Source organism: Leptopilina boulardi, unplaced genomic scaffold (genome assembly GCF_019393585.1).
Source record: "Leptopilina boulardi isolate dan_hultmark-lab unplaced genomic scaffold, ZJU_Lbou_2.1 LbouV2_362, whole genome shotgun sequence".
Taxonomy (NCBI): Eukaryota; Metazoa; Arthropoda; class Insecta; order Hymenoptera; family Figitidae; genus Leptopilina; species Leptopilina boulardi.
In genome coordinates, this window is record NW_026137932.1 from 4,173,639 (window position 1) to 4,187,415 (window position 13,777).

Genomic DNA, 13,777 nt, shown 5'->3' on the forward strand with positions numbered 1-13,777 from the left:
CGTAACCGCAAACGTAACCAGAATAATGAGTTAGAGAAGTACAAACAATATGTCTATCCTTCTCTAACTCATTCTTCCGGTTGCGTTTGCGATTACGATTCGGGTTACATTTCTATTCTGCTCAGGCCTTAAAAAGTTACTAAATTTTCACTACAGGAGAGTGCGGTAGTTGACGAGAATTATAACAAATGACAAGTGGGAACAATGGAAACCAACCATGCGATTGTGGAAGTAGCCTAAACATCCGTGCACAATATTGTTAGTTGCTTTTCTCATAAGATTTTATCAATGATCGTTATTGACGTTTCTAACCTGAATTTGACATTTGACGTAAAAATCCTAATACTACAAAAGGGGTGTTTCCTTATCGAACAACACTTTGAAATTTATTAAAAACTCGTAAGTAAACATTGTTTTATTCAATTTTACCTAATTTCTTTAATTTTTAAAGAGGAAAAACTCAAATAACAATGTAACACTAACTATAGTATTTTATTTTACAATTAGTAGAAGTTGTGGTATTTTTTGAATGATGGTGATAATAATAATATACATAATACAACAACAAATATTTCCTTTATATTTAAGTCTTAATTTTTGCAAAATTTTTCTCTTATTACAATAAACTTTTCATTAGTTTCGTCTAATGTTTCGAAACAATTTGAGTATCTTTCTTAAAAATATTTTAATGTCTAAAAATGACAATATAGAATGTAATAAAAGTGGGACTTTTTTTTTTTACAATTTATATAAATGATTTAAATATTAATTTTATTGTTATGAATTTATTTCACGATTGCTAGTAATTTATTATTATTATTATTATTTATTATTGTACAATATGCAATATGTACTTTTATCTTTTATTTTATTAATGATATTATAATTATTATTCAAATTGGATATTTGGGTCATTGTACGTGAAGCGAATCACTTAGATCTTGTTCTGTTTTCAAGATCATTTTTAGAATTAGCATTTTTAGCAATTTGTAAAAGCAGATTAAAATAATTAGAAGTACGATGTGATAGATTATTAAAAATTTATTACAGAATCAAAAATTCATATTTTTGTTCGTTTAATAGATTTTTTAAATGATGATTTAATAATAACAATAATGATGATTTAATTTTTTTTTCTCTTAGAAAAAAATATGGATGCTTTTGGCGATAATTTTGTTGAGTCAACAGAAGTAGATCCAGCGGCAGAATTTTTAGCCCGAGAACAAAATGAACTTGCAGGACTCGAGGTTGAAATTCCTCCAATGACAAATGTTGCTCCTGTTTCTATTGACGATGGTAATTCAAAAAAAAAAAAATTTTTTTCCCTCTTTTTTGCAGTAGGGTCAGCCGGGGTAAATCCGAACGGGGGGTAAATCCGAACGCTAATTATTTCAGCTTAATTAAAATTTTTAAAAATAAGTTCGATATGAGAAATTTTACCTCAGATCCTCTTCAAGAGATTCTAAGTATTATCCCATTTTTCGTTTGTTAATTAGCAACAGCATAAACAAAGATAACGAGTATTGCAAAAAAGATTGAAAATCAAAGATGACACTCTTTCAGTATTTTGTCTCGTATTTCAAGAAAAAGAAGCTAAAAATTTATTTTATTATTTATAACTGTTTGTTATGAATACTAGAACAGAAACTATTTTTCATTTTTGCCTTCTGTAAAATTTTATTAATAATATCAGACCGTTCGTATTTACCCAGGAAAATTGGAAAACCGGGGTAAATCCGAACGGTATTTTCAATAATTTTTTTTTACATCAGAGCCACACAAAATTGTTTTTATTTCATTACACTATTATTTTAACATTATAAAAGTACATAGAAAAAAGTTTTTCTTTCTATACGTATCCTCGTTAGTAATTAATAAGCAGAAACTTAATCTCTGTTCTCTCGAAGGAGTGTTTCAATTTTTTTGCCAAATGGTTTGTTGAAAAAAGTTTTTCAGGATCTTAATAAAATTTGGTATTCTACGGTTTTTCGGGTCGCTAATTACCAATTTGAAGTCAGTTTTTCAAAATTCAAAATGGCGGACGAGAATTAAAAAATTCATTGGATTCGCTCGAAAATTGTTACTCGGGGGGTTTCAGGGTTAGCAAATTTGATCATTTTTAAAAATAAGTTTTAGGAAAGTACGCCATTTTGAATTTAAAAAATTTGACTTTTATTTTTGTATTTACATTCAATCACTCCAAAATACTTTCTGTAGCAAGTTTTGCAAAAATCCGTTATGATTTGATAAAGTTATTGAAGGTTTTAATTGTGTAATGCATTTAAATTTTTAACCTGTTGGATTTTTGTATTTATATATGATGCATTATTACATAATAGGTTTATTATCGTATTTACCCCGGTATTTTAGGAAAGTTGCAAAGTATCGAGGTAAATACGAACGCTAAGTTTCCTGCGATTGTAATTTATCAAAAATTTTTGCTACCCTATAAAATTGTTCTATGGAAGTAAAGTAACAACTTCATGCACCAGAATACCGGAAGTATTTTTTTTTTTTAAAGAAAAAACTTATGTTATTGTTGAAACTTACTAAAAGCGTTCGGATTTACCCCGGTTGACCCTAATTATTGTTATTTAATTTTCATATTAATATAGATTACAATCTATTAAAAGCAGAAAAATTAAACAAACTAGAAAATATTACCTTATTTCTTCAAAAATTTAGATTTATTTTATTTGTTTCGTTATTTTAGTAAAAGTTGTATAAAAAAAAAAAAATATCATTAATATTTAATAAAATTTGAAAAATTTAAAGATAATGAAAAATAAATTTTTTCAGAATTTCAATGATTTTTTTTATTTTTGAATGCTCATAAGTAATTAAAAGATTAAAACGACAATTTTATTCAACGTAATTGTTAACATTTTTTAATTGGATTTTTTTTTACTTTTGATTTGGACTTTTTTGTACAGATACAGTATATATTTATAATTAAATATCAGGCCTCGAATTATACGACTTTTTTCGACTTATTTAAATAAGATGCGATTTTTTCAACTTTTTTTTTTTACATTTTTTACAAAATTTTTTAAAAAAATACGTCTTTTTTAGTATACAATGTAGATTTTCATCAACTCTTCTTTATTTCAATTATTTAATAAATTTTTAATAAAAATTTTTCTCTAAATTAATTTTTTTTTTACTAAATGTAAAATTAAAATTATATAAAATTGTGAAATTCTTCAAAAATTTAATATTATCTTAAATTATCTAAATCATTTTGAAATTTAATAATTTTTAATTATAACTCTTTTGAAATTCAATTATTTTTATAATTTATTCATCGAAAATTAAATTATCTGAAAGCATTTTTTAATTAAAAAATTTTTAAGTTCAATTTTTGACTTTAATTTTTAATCAAATTCTTTAGCAACGGAAAACAACAATTTGATACAAATTTTTGATACAATTTTATTTTATCGGTTCAACTTGAAATAAAGTAAATTATTCATTAATACGAATAATTTATTAATTAATGCTAATATCCAAATTTAACTTATAAAAATTTGTACGGAGTCGAATATTAAATTATCGAATTTTTATTTAGCAAAATTGTATAAAGTGGATTTTATATTATGCAAAATTTTCAATTTACATTTAACTAAAATTCGATTAAAAAGAATTTCTAGGCCTCGGATTATACGACATTTTCGACTATTTCCGTATTTTTTTCAAAACTACGACTTTTTTCGACTTATTTTAATAAAATGCGACTTTTTCCACTTTTTTTTTACAAAATTTTTAAATAAAATACGTTTTTTTTTAGTATAAAATGCAAATCTTCTTCAGATCTTATTTATTTCAATTATTTAACAAATTTTTAACTAAAATTCTTCACTAAATTAATTTTTTTTAATAATTTTAATAAAATTCATCAGAAATTCAATTATTTTAAACTATTTTTCAACTAAAATTTTTATGAAATTTAATAATTGTTTACAATTTAAAAAAAAAAATAGCAAATAAAATTACTAAAAAATTTTAATTCAAAATCACTTGAAATTTAATTATTTGCAAAAATTTCAATTATTTTTAATGATTTTTATAATATTCTTTGAAAATTCAATTATCTGAAAGCATTTTTCAATTAAAAACTTTTGAAATTCATTATTATTATGTAATTTCTAATATATTCTTCGTCAACAGAAATCATTAGAAATTTCTCTTATTATAATAATTATTGTCTGAAATTTAACACAATCTTTTGAAATTCAATTATTATCCAAAATTTCAATTGAAATTCAATAATTTTCAAAAATTTCAATCCAAAATCAAGTAAAATTTAATTATTTTCAAAATTTTCAATTTCAAATTTAATAATTTCAATTATAACTTTCCTGAAATTCATTTATTTATAACTATTTTTATAATATTCTTCGATTATTCAACTATTTGAAACCATTTTTCAATTAAAAATGGTTTTCAAATTATTGTGTTTTTGTCTGGAATTTCTAATATAATTTTTATTGAAATCATCAAATAATTTTAATTAAAAATCACTTGAAATTCAATTAATTTCAAAAATCTCAAGTGTAGTAAATCTTTTAAAATTCAATTAATTTTAAAATATATTATCTAAAAATATTTGATAAATTATTTTTAGTCCTGTAAAATTTCAACTTTAACTCTTTCAAAATTATTATTTAAAAAAAAAAATTATTTAGAAATCTGTAAAACTTTTTTATTAAAATAAAAAAAATCGACTTTTTCAACGTTTTTTGAAATATAAAATTGACTAAAACGACTTATTTTGTGCCTATAAATCGATCCGTGGCCTGATAATTTCTATTTAACAGAACTCTTATAAAGCATTTTTTCTAATACTTTTAAAAAATTTTAAATTAATATAATTTCAATTTAACGAAATTTATGTCTATAAAAATTGACAACAAAAGAACTAAGTAAAATTTTTCTTAAATGAGAATTCTATTAAATAAGAATTAGTTGAAATTAAAATTTTCTTTAATAAAAACTTTGTTAATTAAGAATTTTGTTAAATAGAAATTCTGTTAATTGTGAATTTATTCAATGACAATTCTGTTAAGTAAATATTTTGATAAATCGAAATTTACTAAAAAAAACAATTTTGTTAAAAAAAATTGTTCTTTATGCAATTTTTCTTGACATAAATTCCATTAAATTGAAATTGTATTAATTTGAAATTCGTTGTACTGGAAAATCTGCTTTATATAATTTGACTAAATAAAAATTTGATAATTTAAGATTTGACGCCGTAAAAATTCTTTTAAATTAAATATTGAGAATATTTATACGTCCCCAATTAGTTTATTTATTTCACTTAAATATTTTATATTTTACGAAACATTATTTATTTGGTTGAAATACATATGAAATTAGTGGATAATAAACAGGTAAATGATTTAATTGTATCAAAATAAATTTTATTTGATCAAAATAAAAATTTTTTTAGTGTAATTTTGTTCAGGGAAAAGTCAGTGAAAAGTTAGGGAAAATGAAGGGAATATTTTTCCTAGCTGTTTTTAGACATCCTGAATTATTTCTAAAAATATCAACTATAACTCTTTAAAAATTTAATAATTTAAATGATTTTTTATAATATTCTTCAAAAATACAATTATTTGAAATCATTTTTCAATTAAAAACTTTTGAAATTGAATTTTTGTCTGTTATATTTCTAATTAAAAAATGTTATCTAAAATTATTTGATAAATTATTTTTAATTTTGTATAATTTAATTATCGTTTGAAATTTAACAAAATCTTTTGATATTTAATTATTTCTAAAAATTTCAACTTTAACTCTTCCAAAGTTCAATTATTTTTAATAATTTTAATATTTCTTTAAAAATTCAATTATTCAAAAAAGTTTCAAATAAAAACTCTAATATTGAATTGTTGTCAGAATTTTATTTTTTAGAATTTTGTTCTATTTAATTAAAATTTGAAAAAATTTATGTCTTCGATTTTGAGATAGGTATTCGAAATAAATTTTCTTGATAATATTCGTATATAATTATTCTTATTAACGAATTAATAAAGTGAATTTATTATCTAATAACATTAGTTATTTAAATTAAAATGCTTATTATTATTTAAATTTAATCAAAATAAAAAAATTGACTTTTTCGACTTTTTTTTTTAAATAATATAATAATTAAAATAGAATAATATAATTGAGAATTTAGATGATTAAAGTTCTTATTTATTACATTAGAACCAAAATAATAATAATAATAATAACAATAATAATAATAAGTAATAATATTACCATTTAGAACCAGAACTAGAACTAGAACCTGAACTCGAACCGGAAGTACCAGCACCGCCTCCACCAATGAAAGAAGAACCGGAAAAAATTAAAAAGTGGAGAGAAGAGCAAAAAGCAAGATTAGAAGAGAAAGGTATTTTCATTAATTTAAAGTTTTTAAGAACAGATCACTGAAAAAAAAAACAAATAATTACTTTGCGATAAAATTTTTTTCTTTTTCAATTACAAAATAATAAGAGTAATATATTTATTTATTTTACAACTCCAGGATAAATTATTTATGTACATAAATAATTCAATAGTACATTGTATTGATGCCAATTCCAATAATTAATAACAATTTTTAATTTCGTTTTAAAACTTATCAAAAATCTTTTTTTTTTTTTTTTGTTAATCTTTTCATAATCGTATAAAAAAAAAATTTATTTTTATAATAGGAAAAAATTAGCAATCTTATTTGATTTGTTTTTATTTTTCAAAGACGCCGAAGAGGAGAAAAAGAAACAAGAATGGAAGGAAGTCGCAAAGAAAGAATTGGAAGAATGGTATAAACATCATGTTGAGACGATTAGTAAAACGAAAGCTACCAACAGGTAATTTTTTTAATTTGGATATAATTTATTTAATAATTTATTTAATAATTGATTTACTTTAAACGTTGGTTAAAAATGTCCAAAAATAGGCAAAAAATTATTTAAATTAAATTTAGATAAAATTTGAAAATTTATCATATTTATTGCATTTTAGATTAATTTTAAGAATGTTCAGTACAGAATAGATTGAGAAAAAAAACAATAATTTTTTTTATTCGTTTTTCTCGATATATTTTTTGTTATTAAAAACCTTCAATTAATAATAATTCCTCAAAATTTATTTTTGAGAAAAAGGAAATCAAAGTTTTTTTTTATAATATTTGTGTAAAAAATATTAAGTAGTTTATTTTTAAAAAATTGATTTAAAATAAATAACACAACTTAATTATTATCAGCCAGTCCGATTTTTTTTTTCAAAATACTTTTTCTCACAATATTTATGTTTCTGAACTTTCTCAAGAAATTTGCACAAAAATTATATCTAGACAAAATTATATTGTATATTAAAATATACAAGAAGTAAAACAGAAAAAAAACCTTCATTTTTAAAATAATACACTGAAAAAAAAATTTATTTGATCCAAATAATCAGGTATTTGGAACTATTATCAAGTAAATATTTACTTGAAGCAAATAATTTTTATTTAAATTAAATTTCATTTGAAGCAATAATTTCTGTATTTGAAACAAATAAAATTTAATTGACTTAAAAATTATTTAATACAAATAAATATTTATTTGATAATATAGTCAAGTAACCGAATAATTAAATCGAATATTATTTTTTTTTCATTGTAAATTATTGATATATTTTATAAAATTTTAAAAATATTTTTATAAATCCTATCGTTCTTGTTTTGCTTCCTAGGGAGTCAGCCAAGTAAGTTGAGAAACTTATTTTCTATTTTGCATGACTTTTTGCACATGCAATGCCTTTATTCAAATTTGTAAAGCTCACTGTAATTAAGATTATTATTATTATTATTATTTCATTTATTTCTAGGTTTATGTACCTTAAAAAATTATAATTTGAAAACAATATTGTTTTCAAAATTTTTTTTTTAAGCAATAAGCTTCAAATTAACTTTTTTGTGGATCAAAAATTTTTGCTGAAAAAAAATTATAGTCTTTAAATATGTTCTTAATTAAAAAAAGTAATAAATTTATTTAGATAAGTGAGAAAGCTATGCATGTATTACAAGAAAAATGTTTATGTTGCCTGAAAGCAGGTAGCTTGAAAAATAAAAATATTCTAGTCTAGGAGCCAGTCAACGCCTGTTCTATATAAATAACTCGTTTAATGTTAAAAAATTGTTTATATTCATTTAAATTATAATTTATTTATTTGAACTTAAACGGGTTTCAAATAAATTCTTTCGTAAAGGGGGGCGCATGATTATTCTATAAAAATCATTAGTTACAATTTTCAACAATTATATTAGATATAAAATTATTTTTTAGACAAATTTTTATTTTTCGAATTAAAATTTGTCAGAATTTCTAATTTTAAAGAATTTTTAGGTAATTTTTATTTAATAGAATTTTTAGAACGCCGAATTTTTATTTCTCCAAAATTGCAAATGGCCGAACAAACAATCGATTTTGGCGCGATTTTAAAAATTCACCAATCACGATTTTCTTGATAATCATTTGATTGGTGAAATTTAAACATTGCGCTGAAATCGACTGTTTGTTCGGCCATTTGTAAATTTCGGACAAATAAAAATTCGGCGTTCTAAGAATTCTTTACAATAAAAATTCGATATATAAGAATTCTGTTAAGTAAAATTTTGTTTCAAAAATGAAAAATTCTGCATAAACGTTAACTCGAAAAATAAAAATTCTTCTAAAAAAATAATTATATCTAATAAAATTTTTTTAAATGAAAATTTTAATTATTTATTTTTATGGGATAATCATGAGCCCCGATTAGGCTGTTTTGTTTAATTAAAATTAAATTAAATTATATAAAAGTTTGTCGCAAATTAGAAACAAATCTAGGTTATGAGGTATCAAGAAAAAAAAAATTAAATAAGTCGGTAACAGCATTTGCCTTCATATTTATTCTGCCAATCAAAGACTTATTCACTTAATTTGTTCTATGAAATACATTAAATAGTTGTTTATTAAAATTATTTAACAAATTTTTAATTAAAATTCTTCACTAAATTAATTATTTTTAATAATTTTAATGAAATTCTTCACAAATTCAAATTATTTTAAACTATTTTTCAATTAAAATTTTTATGAAATTTAATAATTATTTATAATTTTTAAAAAATTTATCAAATAAAATTACCAACAATTTTTAATTCAGAATCACTTGAAATTTAATTATTTGCAAAAATTTCCAATTATTTTTAATGATTTTTATAATATTCTAAGAAAATTCAATTATCTGAAAGCATTTTTTAATTAAAAACTTTTGAAATTCAATTTTTTGATGTGATTTCTAATAAATTCTTCATCATCAGAAATCACTAAAAATTTCTCTTATTATAATAATTATTGTCTGAAATTTAACACAATCTTTTGAAATTCAATTATTTTCAAAAATTTCCATTTAAAAGCTTCTAAAATTATCCATTTAAAATTTTTTGAAATATAATCATTTAAATTATAATTCTCCTGAAATTCAATAATTTTCAGTGATTTTTATAATATTTTTCGAAAATTCAACTATTTGAAACCATTTTTCACTGAAAAAGTTTTCAAATTATTGTATTTTTGTCTAAAATTTCTAATAAATTTTTTAGTAATTGAAATCATCAAAAAAAAATTTTAATTAAAAATCATTTGAAGTTCAATTATTTCCAAAAATCTAAATTATAAATCTTTGAAAATTCAATTACTTTTAAAAAATGTTATCTAAAATTATTTGATGAATTATTTTTAATTCTTTAAAATTTAATTATTGTCTGAAAATTAACAAAATCTTAATTGAAATTCAATATTATTTCTAATTTCAACTTTAACTCTTCCAAAATTGTTACTAAAAAAAAATTTTTATTTAAAAATCTGTAAAATTTGATTAAGTATTGCCTGATATTTTTTTAACCATCAAAACTAAAAACTATGACAAAATTTTTAATTCGTATAAATTGCTTAAATCAGATTTTAAAATATTATAAAAATGTAACTATAAAATTTTTTTTTAGAAATTTGTCTTACTTTAAATAAAATTTTGAAAATTTCTATTTTAGTTCGATTATGAAATAGAAATAAATTTTCTTGATAACATTTATTATAGAATTATTCTCATTTAATATTAAATTTAAATAATTTTTTTTTTAATTTATTGTCAAGTCTTATATTAAGATTAATTACAAATTATTACAAAAGATCAAAAAAAAATTATGTGTAATAGAAATCATATTCAGAAATAAACTGGAGGGCTATTCTACTCACTCATTGGGGCTATTATACTCAGCATCAGTTTTTAATTAATAAAATATTTATATTGAAATTTGTTTAAACTTGACGCTTGGTGAAAAAAATTTTGTTTTCATATTTTTATTACAGAGGGCGCCTCTGGTCATAAAATTAAAAAAATTTTAATATTAAATTTAAACAATGTTTTTCTTTAATTTATTGTCAAGTCTTATATTGAGATTAATTCCAAATTATTACAAAAGAACAAAAAAAAATTATGTGTAATAGAAATCAAATTCAGGAATTAATCGGGGGGGGGGCTATTCTACTCACTAATTGGGGCTATTATACTCAGCACTAGTTTTTAATTAATAAAATATTTATATTGAAATTTGTTTAAACTTGACGCTTGATGAAAAAATCTTGTTTTCATATTTTTATTACAGAGGGCGCTAAATTTTATTACTTAATTTTTTGTCAAAACGGAAAAAAAATTCATAAAGTCATGGAATTTTGAAAAATGTTATTCCATATCAGTAAACTTAACAGCGCATGATTGTCTCATAAATATCGTTAGAATTTTGATTTGAAGGAATTTTATTATGATATAATTATTTTTTAGACAAATTTTTATTTTTCGAATTAGAATAATTGACGCACAAATTCTATTTTAAACAAATTTTTATTAAATTAAAATTTTAAAATAAAATATTGATTAACCAATTAAATTTTGTTAAAATAAAAAAAAAATTGACTTTTTTTTGGAATACAAATCGACTTTTTTTTGTGCTTTAAAGTCGATACGAGGTCTGCTATATAAAGATTAAATTATTTCTTGCATTTTTATGTCCGTCATATTGGATCCGACATTTTGTTTTTTCCAAAAATAATATGAAATTCGAATTTAAGAACCCGAAAAAACCCCGAGAAAGAAATTTTATTGTTATTAAATGGACACAGAAAGTAAAATTACATTAGTTTCGTGAAACTAATTTTTTTTTTTTTTATATCACAATCCCTTTTTGAAACACGCTTTAAATGCCCCTTTTTAATGCTTTAATTATGTTTTGCACATAATCTCTCAATTGATACAAAAAAAAAAAAAATCTCAAAAATCAATTTTTGCTGCCTTCGATTTTGTCACCATTTCCCCACCCAAAAAAAAGAAATTATTATTACTGGAGGCATGTCCTTCGCTTTTAAATATGCTTCTTTTTATTAAATAATATATGTAGATGAAAAAACAAATCGAGCATTTAGACATTCTCGAGCACAATGAGTAAAAAATAGCATGAAAGTCTTGCTTCGTGTTTTTTTTTTTTTTTGATAAATTTATATCTTTTTTTTCTCTCTCTTTTCATTTTTCACATTAGAAATGCAGAGAAACAATTTGTTGCCGAGGCTGACGAAGTTGAGCCTGGAACTGAATGGGAAAGGATCGCCAAACTTTGTGATTTCAATCCAAAATCTTCAAGGACCTCAAAAGATGTTTCCAGAATGCGCTCCATTATTTTGCAACTCAAGCAAAATCCACCATCTGCCATCAATTGTTGATTCTGGAATTGTAAACTTTTCACAATTCTCCATATAAATATAAAATTTAAAGAAAAACCCAACTAGAGATGAAAAAAAAAAAAAAATTATTTGCAATGAAGGAAAAATGGAGAATAATCTTATCGAAGAGATAATTTTTCCAAGATTCCCATTTGGTAAATATCGCAATATTACGAAAGAAATGTCACTAATAAATGATATAAATATCATTAAATGTGTAATCGAAAAAAAAATAGTTGCACATCAATTTCGTAATTTTGTTTGGAAAGAATTTATTGTATATCGGGAGAGATGAAGATTTTTTTTTTGTTTTTAATTTTCGATTAGTGTGACAAGTTTAAAAAAAAATAGGTTTACATGTATTGCTTATTATTATTATTATTATTATTAGCGTCAATCATTAGCGAATTTCAATTATTTTATATAAATATAGCAAATTGTATTTGAAAGAAAATTGTCTTATTATTGCATTCCATGAATTGTTTAGATTTTCGAGAGGTTGACTATATATTTTTTTTTTCTATACTGCTTCATTATTTTGAAAACGTATCTCGAATCTACGTGTATATTATTGTAGAAGTTGATTCTGTCCGTTGATTAACAATAAATAATTTAATGCGAAATAAAATTTGTCTCTTGTCAAAATTCTTATTTTTATCATATTTAAAAATAACCAATTATTTTTAAAAATAATTATGAAATTTTAATTTTAATTAAAAATAAAATTATAATATTAAAATATCCGCAAAGATAATTCAGTAAAATTTCTAATTTTTTTTTCCGCGCGCATAATTATTTCATAAAAATTATTGATTAAAATTTTCATTTTGAAGAATTTAATTAAATATAAATTACTTTTTTCGACAAATTATCATTTTTCGAATTAACAATTTTGTCAGAATTTCTTTTGTAAAAAATGTTTAATTAACAGAATTTTTAGATACCGAATTTTTATTGTAAAAAATTCTTAGAACGCCGAATTTTGCAAATGACCGAACAAACAATCGCGATTTTGGCGCGATATTTAAAATTCACCAATCAAATGATTGTCAAAGAAAATCGTTATTGGTGGATTTCAAAAAACGCGCCAAAATCTTTCGGTCATTTGCAAATTTCGGACAAATAAAAATTTGGCGTTTTAAAAATTCTGTACAATAAAAATTCGGCATCTAAAAATTATGTTCATTAAAAATTTTTTAACAAAAGAAATTCTGACAAATGTGTTAATTCGAAAAATGAAAATTCGTCTAAAAAATATTCTTAGAATCGAAAAAAATATTTTTGAAAAATTGAACAAAAATAATTTTTTGATTTAAAATTATTTTCTATTTTTTTTTAGTAAAAATAACTGAAAACTTTTAATTTTTTTCAATTTTCCTATTTTTCTTTTTTTTTTAATTTTCTTTATCATTTTTCAACATAGTTTATTATTACTCTCTCGTCAAATAATAGATGCAATTATAAAACTAAGAACTCAATTTACTTCAAGGATTTGACTTTCACATGAAATAACTTTCAGAATTGTATAGTTTGAACCAAAAACAATTTTTTTTTTTTTCGACAAATTTTAAATATTATTTTTCTTTTATAATTGTAAGTGAAAATTATTTTTTTTTTTACGTTTTGAGTTAATTTATTTAATTCAAATTAGAGAGGAATAAATTTCTTTTTGATAATTATTGTTATTTTTTTTTTATTAAAAAAAAAATAATAATACATCGTTACGGAAATAATAATTTTTTTTTACTTTTATTTTAATATTAAAAATGTGATTTTTATTTTTCAAAAATTCAAGAAAAACTTTCACTTTTTTAAATTCTGTATTATTATTTGGAATTTAGAAAAAAAAAACTGTAAAATTACAGAGGTGTTGAAAAAATAATTAAATTGATATAATATGGTTAACTTTCTGATTGATTTGAATGTGTAAAGTGATTTAGTAATTTTTATAACGCTACTATATATATACTTATATTTTTTGCGCAATG

General features: G+C 21.1%; 1 protein-coding gene across 2 annotated transcripts; it reads left to right on the plus strand.

Moving 5' to 3' along the window:
* Positions 1–243: 243 nt before the first annotated feature.
* LOC127286746 (clathrin light chain) lies at positions 244–12,417 on the plus strand. 2 transcript variants are annotated; one of them, XM_051313322.1, is made up of 6 exons: positions 244–399; positions 1,144–1,296; positions 6,278–6,403; positions 6,752–6,863; positions 7,732–7,743; positions 11,609–12,417. In XM_051313322.1, the coding sequence occupies exons 2-6, from the start codon at positions 1,152–1,154 to the stop codon at positions 11,787–11,789; spliced, it is 576 nt and encodes a 191-aa protein (XP_051169279.1). In that variant the 5' UTR covers positions 244–399; positions 1,144–1,151; the 3' UTR covers positions 11,790–12,417. The 2 variants fall into 2 exon arrangements, with proteins under 2 accessions (XP_051169279.1, XP_051169280.1); XM_051313323.1 differs by lacking the exon at positions 7,732–7,743.
* Positions 12,418–13,777: the final 1,360 nt, after the last annotated feature.